We start from the raw sequence: 18,792 nt of genomic DNA, 5'->3' as shown, positions 1-18,792 counted from the left end.
AACCACTAAACCAGCCTTGCAAGAAATTCTAAGGGGGACTCTCTGAGTGGAAACCAGCAAAGACTACAAAGGATGAGAGAACATCACCAGAAACATGAAATCTAAAGATAGCATAATGGCACTAAATTCATATCTTTCAATAATCACTCTGAATATAAATGTACTAAATGCCCCAATCAAAAGACACAGGGTATCAGAAGGGATAAAAAAAACAAGATTCATCTATATGCTGCCTAAAAGAGGCTCATTTTAGTCCTGAGGACATCTGCAGATTGAAAGTGAGGGGATGGGAAAAAAAAAAAAAGTGGGATGGAGAACCATCTATCATGCCAATGGATGTCAAAAGAAAGCTGGACTAGCCATGCTTATATCAGACAAACTAGATTTTAAAACAAAGACAGTAACAAGATATGAAGAAGGGCATTAAATCATAATTAAGGGGCCTATCCACAAGAAGATCTAACAACTGTAAATATTTATTCTCCCAACTTGAAACACCCAGATATGTCAATTAATCACAAACATAAACTCATTAATAATAATATCATTATTGTAGGAGACTTTTAATACTCCACTTACAACAATAGACAGATTCATCTAAGCAGAAAATCCAACAAGGAAACAACAGCTCTGAATGACACACCAGACCAGATGGACTTAGCAGATATATTCAGAATATTTCATCCTAAAGCAGCAGAATACACATTATTCTAAAGTGCACATAGAACATTCTCCAGAATAGATCATATATTGGGTCGCAAATCAGCCCCCAACAGATACAAAAAGACAGAGATCATACCATGCATATTTTCAGATCACAATGCTACAAAATTTGAAATCAACCACAAGAAAAAATCTGAAAAGCCTTCAAATACCTGGAGGTTAAAGAACATCCTACTAAAGAATGAATGGGTTAACCAGAAAATTAAAGAAGAAATTAAAAAATACATGGAAGCAAATGAAAATGAAAACATGATAGTCCAAAGCCTTCAGGGTGCAGCAAAGGCAGTCCCGTAAGGAAAGTACATTGCAATTCAGGCCTATCTTAAGAAGCAAAAAAAGTCCCAAAACACACTCTAGCCTTACATCTAAAGGAGCTACAAAAGGAGCAGCAAATAAAGCCCAAAGCCAGCAGAAAAAGGGAAATAATAAAGATTAGAGCAGAAATAAATAATAGAGAATCCAAAAGAGCAGAACAGACCAATGAAACTAAAAGCTGGTATTTTGAAAGAATAAACAAAATTGATAAGCCCCTAGCCAGACTTCTCAAAAAGAAAAGAGAGAGGACTCAAATGGATAAAATCATGAATAAAAGAAGAAAGATCACAACCAACACCACTGAAATACAAATTATAAGAGAATACTATGAAAAACTATATGCCAACAAATTGGACAATCTGGAAGAAATGGACAAATTCCTAGATACTCACACACTACCAAAACTCAAAAGGAAGAAATAGAAAATTTGGACAGGCCCAAAACCAGCAAAGAAATTAAATCGGTTATCAAAAATCTCCCAACATCCCTCTCTAACCTTTTTTTTTTTCTTCCCCTCTCCCATAGACTTGCGTTAAGTTTCTCAGGATCCACAGAAGAATGAAAACATATGGTATCTGTCTTTCTCTGTATGATGGGGGGTGGGAGGGAGGGGAGGGTGGGTAATGGGTATTGAGGAGGGCACCTTTTGGGATGAGCACTGGATGTTGTATGGAAACCAATTTGACCATAAATTTCATATTTTAAAAAATGCAAAAAATAAAAAAATAAAAATAAAAATCTCCCAACAAATAAGAGTCCTGAGCCAGATGGCTTCACAGGGTAATTCTACCAGACTTTTTTTCTTTTAAAGTTTATTTATTTTGAGAAAGAGAGAGAGAGACAGCCAGTAGAGGAGGACCAGAGAGAGAAGGGGATAGAGGATCCACAGAGGTTCTGTGCTGACAGCAGAGAGCCTGATGTGGGGTTTGAACTCATGATGAGATCATGACCTAAGCCAAAGCTGGACACTTAACCAGCTGAGCCATCCAGTTACCCCTCCACCAGACATTTAAAGAAGAGTTAACACCTATTCTCCTTAAACTATTCCAAAAAAATAGGACTGGAAGAAAAGCTTCCAAACTCATTAAGCCAGCATTACCTTGATTCCAAAATAGACAAAGACCCCACTAAAAAGGAGAATTACAGTCAATACCCCTGATGAATCTGGCTGCAAAAATTCTCAACAAGATACTAGCAAATGGAATTGAACAGCATATTAAAAGAATTATTCACCATGATCAAGTGGGATTTATTCCTGGGCTTCAGGACTGGTTTAATATTCACAAATTAGGGGTGCCTGGGTGGCTTGGTCGGTTAAGCGTCTGACTTCAGCTCAGGTCATGATCTCATGGTCCATGAGTTCGAGCCCCGTGTCGGGCTCTGTGCTGACAGCTCAGAGCCTGGAGACTGTTTCAGATTCTGTGTCTCCCTCTCTCTCTGCCCCTCCCCTGTTCATGCTCTGTCTCTCTCTGTCTCAAAAATAAACATTAAAAAAAATTTTTTTTAATATTCACAAATTAATCAACATGATACATCACATTAATAAAAGAAAGGATAAGAACCATATGATCCTTTCAATAGATATAGAAAAAGCATTTGACAAAATACAGCATCCATTCTTGATAAAAATCCTCAAGAGGATAGAAGGAACATACCTCAACATCATAAAAGCCATATATGAAAGGCCCACAGCTAATATCCTCAATGGAGAAAACCTGAGGGCTTTCCCCTAAGATCAGGAACATGACACAGTTGTCCACTCTCACCACTGTTCAACATAGTACTGGAAGTCCTAGCCTCAACAATCAGACAACAAAAAGAAAGAAAAGGCATCCAAATTGGCAAGGAAGAAGTCAAACTTTACAGATGAAATGATACTCTACATGGAAAACCCAAAAGACTCCACCAAAAAACGGCTAGAGCTGATCCATGAATTCAGCAAAGTCGCAGGATATAGAATCAAGGTACAGAAATTGGTTGCATTTCTATACATCAATAATGAAGGAGCAGAAAGAGAAATCAAGGAATCAATGCTATTTACAATTGTACCAAAAACCACAAGATACCTAGGAATAAACCTAACCAAAGGCGTAAAAGATCTATATGCTGAAAACTACAGAAAGCTTATGAAAGAAACTGAAGACAACACAAAGAAATGCAGAAACATTCCATGCTCATGGATTGGAAGAACAAATATTGTTAAATGTCTATAGTACCCAAAGCAATCTATACATTCAATGTAGTCTTTATCAAAACAGCACCAGCATTCTTCACAGAGCTAGAACAAACAATCCTAAAATTTGTATGGAACCACAAAGGACCTCAAATAGCCAAAGTATTGTTGAAAAAGAAAACCAAAGCTAGAGGCATCACAATTTCAGACTTTAAACTGTATTACAGCTGTATTACAAAGCTGTAATCATTAAGACAGTATGGTACTGGCATATAAACAGACCCATAGATCAATGGAATAGAAGAGAGAACCCAGAAATGGACCCACAGATACATGGCCAACTAATCTTCGACAAAGCAGGAAAGAGTATCCAATGAAAAAAAGACAGTCTCTTCAGCTGGGAAAACTGGACGACAACATGCAGAAGAGTGAAACCGGACCACTTTCTTACACCATACACAAAAATAAATTCAAAATGGATGAAAGACCTAAATGTGAGACAGGAAACCATCAAAATCCCACAGAAGAAAACAAGCAACAACCTCTTTGACCTAGGCCACAGCAACTTCTTACTTGACATGTCTCCGAAGGGAGGTAAGGGAAATAAAAGTAAAAATGAACTGTTGAGACCTCATCAAGATAAAAATCTTCTGCACAGTGAAGGAAACAATCAACAAATCAACAAAACTAAAAGGTAACTGACGTAATGGGAGAAGATGTTTCCAAATGACATATCAGATAAAGGGTTAGTATCCAAAAACTATAGAGAACTTACCAAACTCAACACCCAAAAATCAAATAATCCAATTAAAAAATGGGCAAAAGACATGAATAGACACTTTTCCAAAGAAGACATCCAGATGGCTAACAGACACATGAGAAAATGCTCAACATCACTCACTGTCAGGGAAATACAAGTCAAAACCACAATGAGATACCACCTCACACCTGTCAGAATAGCTAAAATCAACAACTCATCAAACAACAGATGTTGGCAAGGATGTAGGAAAAGGGGAACCCTTTTGCACTGCTGGTAGGAATGCAAACCTATGCAGCCACTCTGGAAAACAGTGTGGAGATTCCTTAAACAATTAAAAATAGAACTACCCTATGACCCAGCAATTGCAGTACTAAGTATTTATCCAAAGGATACAGGTGTACTGCTTCAAAGGGGCACATGCACCCTAATGTTTATAGCAGCACTATCAACAATAGCCAAATTATGGAAAGAGTCAAATGTCCATGGACTAATGAATGGATAGAGAAGATGTGGTATATCTATATCTATATCAATATCAATATCAATATAGATATACACGTACATACATACAGTGGACTATTAACTCAGTGATGAAAAAGAATGAAATCTTGCCATTTGCAACAATGTGGATGGAACTAGAATGTATCATGCTAACCGAAGTAAGTCAGAGAAAGACAAATATGATTTCACTCATATGTGGAATTTAAGAAACAAGACCGATGAAGATAGAGGAAGGGAAGGAAAAACAAGATAAAAACAGAGAGGGAGGCAAACCATAAGAGACTCTTAAATACAGAGAACAAACAGAGTTTCTGGAGAGGAGGTGGGTGGCGGTGGGCTGAGTGGGTGATGGGCACTAAGGAGGGCACTTTTAGGGATTAGCACTGGGTGTCATACGTAAGAGATAAATCACTGGGTCCTACTTCTGAAACCAAGACTACACTGTATGTTAACTAATGAATTTAAATAAAAAAAATAAATTAAAGAATTAAAACTAAATCATGAGGTTAAACTAGTATTTGTAAAATAATTGGATAGCAATTAAGTACTAAACTATATAACACAGTCTATAAATCTAAGAACAATTCAGAAAAGGAAGAGCCAAGTATGGGATAAAATCCCCAGAACAGGATTCTTGAAGCAGAAGACATTTAAAGTGAATTTTAGGTGGACAAAATAATGCCTATTTCAAAGAAAAAGTTATATAAGAGTTTTAGTAACTAAATAAACCATGGGAGTGACACAGAATAAAATTGCTCTACTGCAATTTATAAGACAATTCTGATTTAAAAAAATGATTTTAACAGTTAACACTAGTGACTTTTATATGTTAGTTTATCAACTGAAAAGCTAAACCCAGAGCATTTTTTCTATCCTACATATTCATGTGGCAAGTGACTTGTGTTTCAAGGGTTAAGCCAGACAGACAATTTCCAATACTGATGCTAACAGACTAGAGCCATGTCTAGAATTGCTGCTGTCAGATAAGGACTGCACTATCCTTTCATAATGTCTCCATGATCTTCCAGAACATAAGAGGAAGGAAAACACAGTTCTTATTTGGCTGAATTGGCATACTAAATAAGAGCAAAACTTCATAAATATCAGTTCAAGCCCTCCTACTGGTAAAAATGAAGAACATCTTTCATCAAAATCTTAACCCAGCTCCCACTGATAGAGCATCCTGCAGAGAAGGACCTGACACAGACCTCATTTGCACCTGTCAGTGCTTAAACCATTCAAGTACCTCAAAGGACCTCTATTGTTACAGCAGCCCTACTACACTGGCCTTACTCGCCTTAAATGCATTTTATAGCAAGAATAATTTTGATCACATTCATCTCAAAGTTAGTAAGGATTCACAACCAGTACCTGCATAGGAAGGGGCATAAAATATCTGTTTTTGATCTTTATAACAAATAGATATGCTTGATCACAACCATGAATGTTTAAATGTTTCTTGTACAAAAGTAACAGAGAAAATTCCTATAGGTCTTTAAAAATGAGATCTTGAGAAATATACATAAACTCTCCTACTCCTTCCACTGTACCCACCAATACTTTTAGGGACTTAGACCCACTGTCTCTTTTTAAAATAAATGGCAGGCTCCTTATGGGCAGGAAATATGTCTTCTGCTTCTCTATATGGTGCTGCCAATTGCTTACAGAACAACATGTTTGCTGCAGATGGTAGCTGAACTGCTAAAAGGATAAGCCTGCAAGAGAATACAAGAATACTGGCCGCTAAATATAAAAGATCTTGGGAAAAGAAACATCCTCACAATTCCCACCATTATCCAACAGTCTTACCTGTTACATTCAGTCCCAAAGAGGGAGAGACGGGCAGTGGAAGATAGGGAATAAAGCACATCCCTTGTCTCCTCCTATTCTGGTGTCCACTAGGTGATACTAGTTCTCATGGTGTTCTGGGGATGAGGCAAGGGGTAACAGGATGAAGAGATAGACCTCACCTCTATTTTTTTTAAAGAAGATTGTCTTATATGGCACTGGCTGGGAATGGAAGTGCTGACTATTCACTGTCAAGATGCTCTGCACCCCCACCCCCCACCCCCGGCCAAGACTAGGTCTCTGGTAATCATCAGTAACAATTCCAGTCAAGGAATGAAGGAGCATCTATTATGATAGTGGGCTTGTCCTATAATTAACTCAGTGTTTTTTCATCATTTTTTCTTGTCTCTCCTACATCCTAAGTGGAGCTGCCTTAAGCACAAAGACTTGAAAGCACTTGGACGACACCTGTAAAGGTGGAAGAATCCAGACTGGCAAAACAAACCTCTTCAGTCAGAAGTGCATTTCTGTGATGCCAGATTTATTCCACGTGGGTGATCCACTATTTTCTGTGGGGAGCGCATGGGTCTAACAAAGGCAAGGGATTTTGTTTCCATTGTACAACCAAAACACACTCAGCACTCACTTCTGCTAGGGTATCAAACGGTCTCCTCCAGTCTTAGACACAAAGAACTCTTAGAAGTGGTCACAGAGCCCTCTGTGAGACAAAGTGACTCTAGGTATTTTCAGATCCCCCTTTCACTTGCTTCAGATCAGGAACTAGATTTCTAAGAGCACAGGGGAAAATAAAATGAACGACAGAGGTACAAACGATAGCCTGCCATGGGAAGCGGAATTCCTGTTTGGATTCAAACATGGCCAGCTCCCTAAATCCTGGGATAACCACTCTGAGGTATCCATAGTATTATGTAAATATGTCCTGGGTTGGCAGCTTGGGATGATGATGATAAACCCATCAAGCTCTAGCCATGGCATACACTTAGTTTCCCTGAAGTTGCCATTCTGCTTTCCATGTCTTGGCTCTGGCACATGGCTCTGTGGCATTTTCTCTATGCCAGAGTGGATTCCTATGCACCCTTCAAACTCCAGCTCATAAGTGATTTCCTTGGGAAATCTTTAAATAATATCTTTATCATTCCACTCCCTGCTCCTTCCAAGGAGCTTCTCTGTTACCTGGTACATTTTTCTGATTCCATCTAACATGCTGTAGTAATTATGTGTTTACATATCCAGCTTCCAGAACAGATGGGGAGACCTTGGGGCCCTAGTTAATATATTATTTTTTATTACATTTTATTACCTTTATTACATTCCCAGCATGCTACCTGACTCTTGTAGTTATTTAATATACCTTTGATAAATTAATAGGAAAAAAGTTTTTTGATTCATAACTACATTTATTTTTTCCCTTTTATAAAATTCCTCTTTTGTTCCTTTAACCAGTTAATTAAAAAGCTTCTCTTCTGCTCTCTTTTCTTGAGTCACTTATGTCATTTAATTCATATCAAATTAAAAGGAGAAAGAAAGATATATGCATATATTATTACAATATGCTTTGTTTTCTACGGGCATACCAGTTAGCTTTTTAATGTAGAGTCTGCACACTGTGGCATACCAATTAATAAAGAGGCAAGAATCCTGCCTCATACAATAGGACTAAAAATGGGATATCAAAGAACTGTGTTGCATTTGCCATGTTATTACACAAGTCTTTCCTGCAGTCCATATTTAGTGCTTTGTTATTCTTAAATGACACAATGCTGAGGTATGTGCTCTGCCTCAAGACTTTCAGAGGAGCACCTGTGTGGCTAAGTTGGTTAAGCATCTGACTTCGGCTTAGCTCATGATCTCATGGTTCGTGAGTTCGAGCCCCTTGTTGGGCTCTGTGCTGATAGCTCAGAGCCTGGAGCCTGCTTTGGATTCTGTGTCTCCCTCTCTCTCTGCACCCACCCCCCCCCCCTCAAAAATAAACATTAAAAAAAAAAAAAGACTCTTTCAGAGTTCTAATTGTTATGAACAATAATTTCTTATAAGACCAAATTTCCATTTCCTGTTACAAATAAAATCCCCTTTCATCAATTATACTATTGCGCCAGACCTGAGAAAAGCACCTTTAGATTATGTATATATTTTAATTTTATTATAATGTGAATATAAATTATGTTTCCTTTCAATAAGGATAGTTTTTTTTTTTTCAATGCCACAATGGGATTTGGTGTTTGCATTTTATACATTTTGTTTCATCTTACAGATCATGATGAGAAATTATGTTGATTGTGCTATATTTGTATCCTCAGAGTTGGAAAATAATAATGGCGGTCTCTAAAGCTAATGAAATTGTGTATAATCACATACTATTTAGTACAATTAATGATTTAGGAGCCTGGGATGTCCCAGAAGACCTCAACTCCAATCATCTTGTCCTGAACCTTTATTTTAATCATAATGCCAACCACCAAATGGCTCAGCCAAGCAGCTAACAAGGGTTTTCAATACACAGTCTAGATTATATGAGCGAATATGGCAATGAACTTTGTGTAGAAATCCAAGTTTTCATTGCTCCTAAGGCATATGGCCAGAGCCTCCTAAAAATTTTTTTTCGAAGTTATATGTTGAAGGGAAACAGTCCAATGAAGCAAAGAGAAGAACTCACATCAGGATATTTGAGCAAAGCTTTTAAAAGTTCATGGGAAAATAATAGCTTGACTTTAAAGCTTTAGTTGTAAATCACTAGATGTGATCAAAGTAACTGAAGAAATAAAATAATTATGACAACCTTTTCCAGTATCTATAGTTAACCTACAAACACCAAAATACCAAAGCCTTTAAAAGATAAATCCTTTTATACTTAAAACTACCTTTGGATGTGCATGCCTAACAATTGTACATAACATTTTATTCCAGAGTTCCTTTTTCTTTGTTTAATCACAAGGGTGTGGGACAAATCCAGCTTTGTTTGGCTCAACAAACACAGAACACTCAGAGTAACTGAAGAGCCAACTCCCCTGATGTCACCTCTTCCTTAACAACCATTTCAAAATCCTATAAAACAGTAGTACTGCCCTTCCTTCACAGAGTCACATGCTGAAGGCCACTCAACTTTTACACAGTCAGAGCTCAGTCAGGTAGAAAAATAATTCTAATTCCAGCTGTTAACTTACCTTGAAGAACTTCCATGGGGAGAACAGTCCAGGCATTTTCCAGGTAGGAAATATAAATATAGCGAGCCGTATTGCAAGCCAGGCCAATGTACAGAACCCTAAAAAAAAGGGGGGTTGGGGAAAAGAAGATGAGGCCCTGGAATGAGGCATAAAGCATGCAAATATTACCTACGTCTTCCCCTGCCCAAACCATCCATCATCCAGCAGTGTTCAAACTTAGGAGTGGGCAAGCTAAAAGACAATTCAAGTTAACCAGGAACTCTTAGGAGAAAGAAGGCTGCTTCTAACGTATCTGCCGTCAGCCTTTTCAAAAACACTTGTTAATATAAAAGTGACCATCACCCTTCCTGAAACTTAATTAGGAGCAGAGCTGATGCTTTTTTAAGATAGCCTGGGCACACTGCCATGTCTAATGACATTACTGGCTTCCTTCCAGGTGGCTGTAGGGTAAACATGCTGGGATTATAGCTACTTCACTCTGATGGGGGAAGGACAGGATAAAAATGAGAACATGAATATGAACTTGGTCTCACATGCAATATCGAAGACACCAAGTTTTATAAGGAGACTCTCAAGGTCATCGAAAACTATCATCCGATGATGAATAATAAACAATTTGGAGATCAAATACTTTTTCCTGTCAGTTCAATTGACACATCTTCATTATTTACAAATAAATCCATGATATCATATGCTTACCAAACTGATAAATATATATCAACATCACTTTCCCCCCTCATAAGTACCACCACCAAAATTGTGAGAAAAACAAAATAAATAAAGGCCTTAAGTGGTACGTTACATTCTCTGTCTTTCTGAACTGGATGAGCTGGTTTGGAAGTAAACGGTGGTTGTTTCTTTGTATAAAACACAGCCTGATGGTAGAGATTTCTCTCTTTATTTTATTTAATCTTTTTTTTTTTTGAAGTTTAGTTATTGATTTTGAGAGAGAGAGAGAGAACAAGTGAGCACACACAAGTGGAGGAGGGGCAGAGACAGAGGGAGAGAGACAGAATCCCAAGCAGACTCTGTGCTGTTAGTACAGAGCACCATGTGGGGCTTGATCTCACAAACCATGAGATGACCTGAGCTGAAATCAAGAGTCAGATGCTTAACTGACTGAGCCACCCATGCACCCCTAGGGATTTCTCTTTCTAACTTGTTTTCTATTTTCTCTAATTTTCTAATCTTAATGCTTTTTTTTTCTTAATTCAAGTGAATGAAAATTCAAAGGTAAAAGAAATAAGCCGATATAACAGTCAGTGGTATTTTCCTCATCTTGCTCAACTATATTTTTATATTAAAATCATCAAATAAACATTGTTCTCTTTTCCCAACACTGGATCAAGGAAAGGAAATGCTTTGAGGCATCCAGCTGATATTAACCACAAATAGGGAACAGAAGGATGGGAAGAAAGACAAAAATGGTTGAGGGGCAGGGATGGGATAGGAAATAGATATTAAAAGAGATTTAGGAGATCTTCAGTGTTGAAAAGGTCTGGGTTATCATATTCTGTGGACATTATGTTCTTTGTACTTGAATGTTTTGAGGAAAAAAGCATGTGTTTAGATCCTGTTTGATAAAAATTTCCTGAAGAAACTTGCTATACAGATCCATCAACAAGGGTCCTTCTGCTGGGAAACAACAACAAAAAGCCCACAGGAAATTAAAATGCAAAATACATCACACAAACATACAAATGACACAACCCATGTCTCCTTTTTAAGTTCTAATCTAACTCTGTTGATGACCCTGACATAGCCTCAGGGGTCAGTAAACATTTTCTGTAAAGGGCCATACATAAATAGTTTAGGCTTTGTAGGTCTGTTGCCACTACTCAACCTTGCCACTGTAGTGTGAAAGCAGCATAGACGATATGTACATGAGGGAGCATGGATGGCTGTATTCCAGTAAGATTTGAATTATAAACAGTGAAATTTAAATTTCATAGACAGCTGACCTCTAAACAATGCAGGGATTAGAGGTGCCAACCCCCTGCATAGTAGGAAATCCACATATAACTTTTGATTCCCCTAAAACTTAACTACCAATAGCCTACTATTGACTGGAAGCCTTATCAATAACATAAACAGTCAATTAATGTATTTTATATGTTATATGTATTATATACTATATTCTAATAATAAGATAAAGGAAATGTTACTGAGGAAAACATAAGGAAAATACATTTGCAGTACCATACTATATTTATTGAAAAATTCTGTGTATAAGAGGACCTGTACAGTTCAAACCCATGTTGTTCAAAGGTCAACTGTAGTTTTTATGCATCACAAAATATTATTCTTCTTTGACTTTTCTCAACCACTTAAAAATACAGAAACCACCTTTAGTTCTGGGCCATACAGAAACAGGCAGCAGGCCAGATTTGGCCCAAGGGCTGAAGCCTGCTAAGCCCTGATCTAGCTCATTAGTTCTTGGCTATACATCAGATTTACTCAGGTAACTATTAAAAACGACAGATGTCAAGGCCCATGCTAGTCTCAATAAAGATCTCTCTGGCTGGAACCCACGCACTGTGCTTTAGAAACCTCCCCAGTTTATTCAGATACTAAGCCAGGGTAAAGAACCACTGGTCTAGGTCATGCCACACAGCTTCCCAGTGATATGTCAGTTTAAATATCCCTTTCACGTATTAAAGAGATTCTTAGGTTGCTGAAATACTTTTCAATGACTATTCAATAAATACATATCTAATTCTTTTCCCTTTTCATGGGTCAAAATGCTGCCTTTCTGCTCACAATTCACAATTTTACTCTTGCTGATTTCTTGAAGCACTGGCTACCCCAGAATGGTTGATGAGGACGAAATGATAGTGTTTCTCTCTCTTTTGGAATTCTGGAATAAAAGTACTGTCAGAAAACAAGAGGGTACTTGGATGCTTTTCTTTAAAATAATTACTACTACTACTACTACTAATAACAACAATAATAATAATGCTACAATTTATTGAGTGCTTATTTTGGGTGATTCACTGTGTTGTAATTATAACAAGCCTGCAGAGTATATGTTATTATCCCTGCTGAAGTCAGACGCTCAACTTTAAGATTAATAACAGGCAGGGGCACCTGGGTGGCTCAGTCGGTTACATGTCCAACTTTGGCTCAGGTCGTGATCCCACGGTTCGTGGGTTCGAGCCCCGCATCGGGCTCTGTGCTGACAGCTTGGAGCCTGGAGTCTGCTTTGGATTCTGTAGCTCCCTCTCTCTCTGCCCCTCCCCCGCTTCTCAAAAATAAATAAACATTAAAAAAATTTTTAAACTGACATTTCATTCACTGTTATGGGCTGAATTGTGTCCCCTGAATTTCATATGTTGAAGTCCCAGGTCCTAACCCTCAGTACCTTGGAGTGTGACTATATAAGGAGATAGGGCCTTTAAATACGTATACGTATCATTAAATACATATCATTAAATACGACATTTAAATGATGTCGCATGGGTGGGTCCTAATCCAGTATGACTGGTGTCCTGATAAGAAGAGAACAGAACAGGTCAGAGACAGGCACAGAGAGAAGGCTGGGATGAAGACAGTGTAGAGTTCCTTGGAAGAAATAAAACCTGCTGACATCTTGATCTTGGACTTTTAGCTTCCAGAACTGTTCAGAAAATAAATTTCTAGTTGTTTAAGCCATCCAATCTGTGGTGCTTTATTGTGGCAGCCCTAGCAAATGAATTCATGCACACCTATGAAATTAAGGATTTGGAACAAAAAGAAATTAAAAATGTTTTACTAGATCATCTTCTGGACGGTCAAATTCTTTATACTGAATATAAAGCACATGTTCAGAGTCCTAGATTATTCCTGAGCACTATGAGGTCTGGAAGTACAGAAGAATAGGGTGAAAAATGCTTCTCACTGAGATACAGATACCTAATGAGCATCTATAATGAAGAAGCTCAGAGACAACCTCATCGCTTTCCTATTTCACAACAGGAAGTCAGTAAGCATAAAATTAGGCAAGAAATAAAGGCAATTTTAGAATAGGTGGTTGATATAAGTGAACTTCTCTATAAAGAGGATGAACACGATTGGTAGGAAGCAAATGCTTTAGCAGAAAACAACTACACCATGGAAAACCCAAATCACTTGTCAAACGTGTGACAAGTGTCACCTTGACAAAGTGCCCCTGCACCTTGATTCTGTATTTGAGCAAAATATAACAGGAGAAAAAAAGTGTTTATGACATTATAATTTCTTATACAACCACAATTCACAGTATTGGAAGGACAAATTGGTGGTTATTTTATAATAAAACTAGTATTTTGGGGGGCTCCTGGGTGTCTCAGTTGGTTAAGCATTCAACTCGACTTCAGCTAGGATCATGATTTCACAGTTTGTGGGTTCAAGTCCCACATTGGGCTCTGCACTGACAGTGTGGAGTCTGCTTGGGATTCTCTCTCTCTCTCTCTCTCTCTCTCTCTCTCTCTCTCTGCCCCTCCCGTTCTCTGTCTCTCAAAGTAATTAAAATAAACTTTTAAAAAATTATGAAAACAATATGATATCCTAGCTACTATTCAATATTATTGCTATCTTTTGAATTTGTTGTGAGATTGAATGTAAGTAACCATATAGACACAAATAGTTAAGAAAAGGACATAAAATAATCAGCATCACCATTATTGTATTCTTCCTGGACAAAGGAAATGGCAGTCTCTCTCTAGAGACTTCAGGAAAGTGCTTATTTACTTCAAGGACCACTTGGATCATCAGAAAATGTATGTGACACAATGGGAACCTTTGAAACAAAGCAGCTGATAGAAACAAGATTCTATTATAAAACATGTTTCTCTGCAGCCTATCTGGTACAATGTTCTGCTTAGCTCTCTGTCCTCCAGCCACACAAATGCCAAATGGACCCACTGGGCTACTGTCCCAACCTATCCCTCAGTATGACCTGATGTCCTACCCTTCCTTCCAATCTCACTCAATTCCTTTATATGTGATCACAGCTGTTATCATGTGCCTCTCATCATAATCGTTATCTCAGTTGTACCTGTGTGACAACAACCTGGCTGTATGCTTCATGCGGGGTGAGATCAATTTCATGTAATATTGGCTAGGTTTTATCCCCAGTGCTTGGCACACAGTAGGCACTCAATAAATATTCAATAACTAGAGGGAAAATATAAATACTTTAAATAGAACATCACTCAACAAATATTTACTGAACACACTGTGCTAAGTGCCAGGGATACAGTGATGAACAAGATATGAACTATGAAATATATTATGCTTATGATTTTATGTGTGTGTGTATATAAGAGACAGGTATGTGAAAGAATTATTTGATTTATAAAAAAAACCTGGAACTAGGATGATTAAAAAAATGGATGTCCATATTTGTCACCATTTGTGATTAATGTTAATAGGCTATGGTTGAAGATAATATTAAGTCATTTCTGTGAACAAGCAATAGTTCAATGAACAGCTGTCTGTTGTTTGCTTATCTGAGGGCCTCCTGAAGCATCATGCAGTGAATCTTCAACACATGTGCACTAGCAGATAACAGGGTTCTTGGGTACCCACAGGCCCATCTCACTAGAGGACTAAGAGTTAGCATACATGCCACAAAGCTCAAAGAATCAGTGGCGCTCCCGTACAAAACACAGCACAGCCAAGGGAATCATCAATAGAGACACCAAGTCACCAAGCTCCTTTCATTAAACAGGCATAGCTGGCTACGGACCAATCCTTGTAGAACAGAGCATAAGAACAATATTGTATGTCCGAAGAGTGATTGAAGGAAAAAGACTATTCATTTACCTGTGGTTTGTACAGCTACCAATACTTCCTTTTTTTTCTGCTAGAAAAAGTGAAGTCTGAGCCTCTGTTGGTGTTAAGTCATTCTTTATTTAGCTGCCTTCAAATATTTCCTCTCTCAGTGATTGATAAGCTAAGAGTATAATTATGGCAATCATCAGCTGGCTCACTGTGCTGGTTCCTGGCCATATTTACTCCTCTCTATTGTCCCTTTAGTTTATCTGTCTACTTTTTCTTAAGGTTGTGTGTATCTTAGGTAGAAAAATAAGGATGTTCAAAACAAAACAGAACCTTAATTAATGGAACCCAACTACTTGGAAGACACAATATGCTGTTTTGTTCTAGTTTCCATTTGGGTAAAAGTTAGATGACCGAACACACACACACACACACACACACACACACACACACACACACACCCCATATAAGTTTTTGTTTAAAAATTTTCCATGAGATGACCTGAGGTATATATAAAATACAAATTCTATCACTTCCAAACAAGAATCATTGACATTTAGTATAGCAATTAATTTGAAAAAGGCCTCAAGAGTTTTAGTTGACCCTAAGTTAAATTTGAGGGAGTTAAACAAGTTCATCAAAATTCAGGCTGAAGGAGTATCTTGACCAAACCAAAAGGAGATAATAGTCTCACTGTTCTTGACTTTGGCCAAACCACAGGAGGAAGTGGGAACAATTAAAGAGATCACTGGCAAAAAAGAAAGGAGCCACAATAAGGAGGGGAAAGAATAGTGGGGAGTCTGGGATAAGATGCCCTGTGGAAAATCCATGAGAGAACTGGAGAGACAAAGCTGTATGAGGGACATTCATAAAGGCCTTTTCTGCTGAGGAGGGAAGGGGCTATGTTAACCCTAAGTCAGACCTGTGAGCAGTCAGTACAATAGAAATTGTTTTAGCTGCTAAGCAGAAACTAAGAAAATAAAGCATTCTCTCTTTTCAGCTGGATCTGATCCTGGACCGGCCTGGGACTTCAGCATAGGCATAGGAAGCCTACCCAGTAGAAGGCAGAGCTGGTAGACGAAGAAACCCAGGTTCTGACTGCATCATATGAGCTCCGATTAAAGCTACCCCTACAGGTATCTGCTAGACTTTGCAGTTGGACAATACATTCCTTGTTTTCCTTAAGCCCCTTTGAGTAAGGTTTTCTGCTTCCTCAAGTGAAAGAGTCCTAAGTGAGACAAGATCTTAGCTACCTTGTGAGGTAGCAAGTTCCACATCACTAGAAGCGGCCAAAGACTAAATAACCATCTGCCGAGGATTAGGGGGAAAGAAATCTAAACTGGGTTCAAGCTAAGCCTATGTGATGGTATTAGTTTGCTAGCTCTACCATAACGAATACCTCAGACTGGGTAACTTAAACAGCAGAATTGATTTTCTCACAATTCTGGAGGCTAGAAATCTAAGATCGAGGTATCAGCAGTATTAGTTTCTTCTAAGGCCTCTCTCCTTGGCTTGTAGATGGCTGTCTTCTCCTTGTGTCCTCACATGGTCTTTCTTCAATGTGTGCCTGTGTCCCAATCTCCTTTTCTCATAAGGACACCCATTATATTAGACACTGGTCTACGCTAATGACTTCATTTCAACTACCCTTTAAATTTTTTTAAATGTTTATTTTTGAGAAAGAGAGAGATAGCCCAAGTGTGGGAAGGCAGAGAGCGAGGGGGACAGAGGATCCGAAGCAGGCCCCAGGCTGACAGCAGAGAGCCCAACATGGGGCTCAAACCCACAAACCACATCATCATAACCCAAGTCAAAGTCAGACGCTTAACTGACTGAGCCACCCAGGTGCCCCTCAACAACCTCTTTAAAGACCCTGTCTCCAAATGCAGTCACATTCTGAGGTATTAGAGGTTAGGAGTTCAGTATATGAATTTGGGGGAGGGGACACAATTCAGGCCACAAAAATGATCTCCAAGGTTACTTAGAATTCCAACAAAATTTAGTAAAGAATGCCGTGTTTTACTCAAGAGCTATTTATTCCGTGGATCAGAAATAAAATGTATGATGCCAGTGGTAGCTGCCCTGGGCTTCTGAAGTCAGCATGAGGCTGAACCCTTAGAAAAGAATTGTTAGCAGTTTGTACAACACAATCCAACTATATTTATTCATTTATGTTATCTAGGGGACTGCTATTTACTTTTCCAGTGGTTGATGTAGAGTGAAAGGCTTTGACAAACAGTGCTAATTAATACGTTTTTACAACAGGCAGCACGGTGGGGCCTAGGCTGCACCTTGTCTGAAGTGATGTCATCCAGGGCACAGACATACTGGCAGTAGACTTTTCTCAGGAATGGTCATAACTGCCTTCACTAGCATTAAATAAAATGCAAACAAAATAAAATGCAAACATCTCAGCAAGGGCAGCCAAGTCTTTTACAAATTCTGAGCCAGTACATGGATAAATGTCCAAGTTTTATAGTTCTAACTTCCATTCAAATCTACTGGCCTTGCAGAAAGAAAATCCTCTATACAGATCTACCATCATAAATCACATTGCCCATCTCTGACCAGACAGTCTGTTGTCATGGCATCGCCTGGATGAATTTGCATGAATGGCTGTGTGCACATTTCTGATTTCTCAGCAAAACCCATTCAGAATCTGAGTCTTTGCAGGGGTGGGCAGGGAGCAGTGAGGTCTGATGTGTGGTTTTTCACATACTAAAACCAACCACAGTAGAAAGTTAGATCATTAGAGTCAGAACTCAAAGAAGCCACAGCCATTAAGTCCAACCGTCTTATAAAGACAAGGAAATAGAGGTCCAGACAGGCAGAATGGGGGCCTTAAAATCCATTAGCCAGTGAAAGTCAAGGTCCCTGCTCCCTTGCCCTTTGGCTCTTTTGGTAGATAACAACAATGTGCTGTGTTCCTACTCCAGGGTTCCTACATGAAGTCAGACTTAGACAAGGGCCTGAAGAAACGCCTGTGGATTGGACCAGTAGCGACAGGGCCTGGTGACGCTAGTGTGGTTATGCCTATGGTAACAGCTATGCGTTTGGATCAAGGAAGTTGGATATATGTTTGAGTTGACTTTAGAAGACAGTTAACATTTTAAACTTTGATGAATCATTAAGAGGAATGGCATAAGAGGAAAGTAGTAAAGCAAATGCCAGTCAACAGCTTTCCAATATCCTGGATCAAAAAAGAAAAGTTAAGAGGAAAATTTTGTTATGAGATAAAATGGGTCAAAAACCTATTTCTCCTGAGGTAGCCCCAGAAAGTTCAGGTGTCAATGCTAAGGCAGGACACAAGGTGAGCCAGGATTTCTGTCCCCAAGCAGACAGACTTTGAAACCAAATAATCAGAAATTGACTATCTGGCTTGGGCTGGGTAAGGAACAGAAATTAGGGAGGGGCACCCCCCCCCCACACACACCCCTAACAGGATTATAAGGGGAGAGCAAAGACAGGGGCTAAGAGTCTCCATCTTGTGTAGGTCCAACCACCGACTCAGGCTGTGTTCATCAACACTTCAGGTCTCTAGACCCGCCTGGGAGGTCTCTGAGATGGGCTTAGCCCACCAGGGGGTTGAAAGTTGCCCGGATCTTTTCCCT

The 18,792-nt window shown here is 38.7% G+C and overlaps 2 protein-coding genes across 12 annotated transcripts in view; one reads left to right on the top strand and one right to left on the bottom strand.

Moving 5' to 3' along the window:
• Positions 1-18,792, top strand: part of NEMP2 (nuclear envelope integral membrane protein 2) — a 123,543-nt gene that overhangs the window by 48,514 nt on the left and 56,237 nt on the right. For 6 of the 8 annotated variants that reach the window (XR_002744889.2, XR_006583430.1, XR_006583433.1 and 3 more), the window contains exon 9: positions 16,182-16,317. Coding sequence is in view for 2 of the 8 variants with exons in the window: in XM_023259555.2 (XP_023115323.1) it covers positions 1,564-1,600 (37 nt within the window). In the remaining 6 variants the exon portion in view is untranslated. Of the gene's footprint in view, positions 1-1,563; positions 1,623-6,683; positions 8,375-16,181; positions 16,318-18,792 lie in introns of those variants that run through there. The other 2 variants (XM_045034148.1, XM_023259555.2) reach the window with 2 other exon arrangements.
• Positions 1-18,792, bottom strand: part of MFSD6 (major facilitator superfamily domain containing 6) — a 78,164-nt gene that overhangs the window by 15,916 nt on the left and 43,456 nt on the right. For all 4 annotated transcript variants that reach the window (XM_023259553.2, XM_023259552.2, XM_045034147.1 and 1 more), the window contains exon 3: positions 9,443-9,540. In XM_023259553.2, the coding sequence (XP_023115321.1) occupies positions 9,443-9,540 (98 nt within the window). The remainder of the gene's footprint in view (positions 1-9,442; positions 9,541-18,792) is intronic.

This window comes from Felis catus, chromosome C1, assembly GCF_018350175.1.
Source record: "Felis catus isolate Fca126 chromosome C1, F.catus_Fca126_mat1.0, whole genome shotgun sequence".
NCBI classification, from domain to species: Eukaryota; Metazoa; Chordata; class Mammalia; order Carnivora; family Felidae; genus Felis; species Felis catus.
Note: the sequence above shows the minus strand (reverse complement) of the source record. Positions and strands in the feature narration are given on the sequence as shown.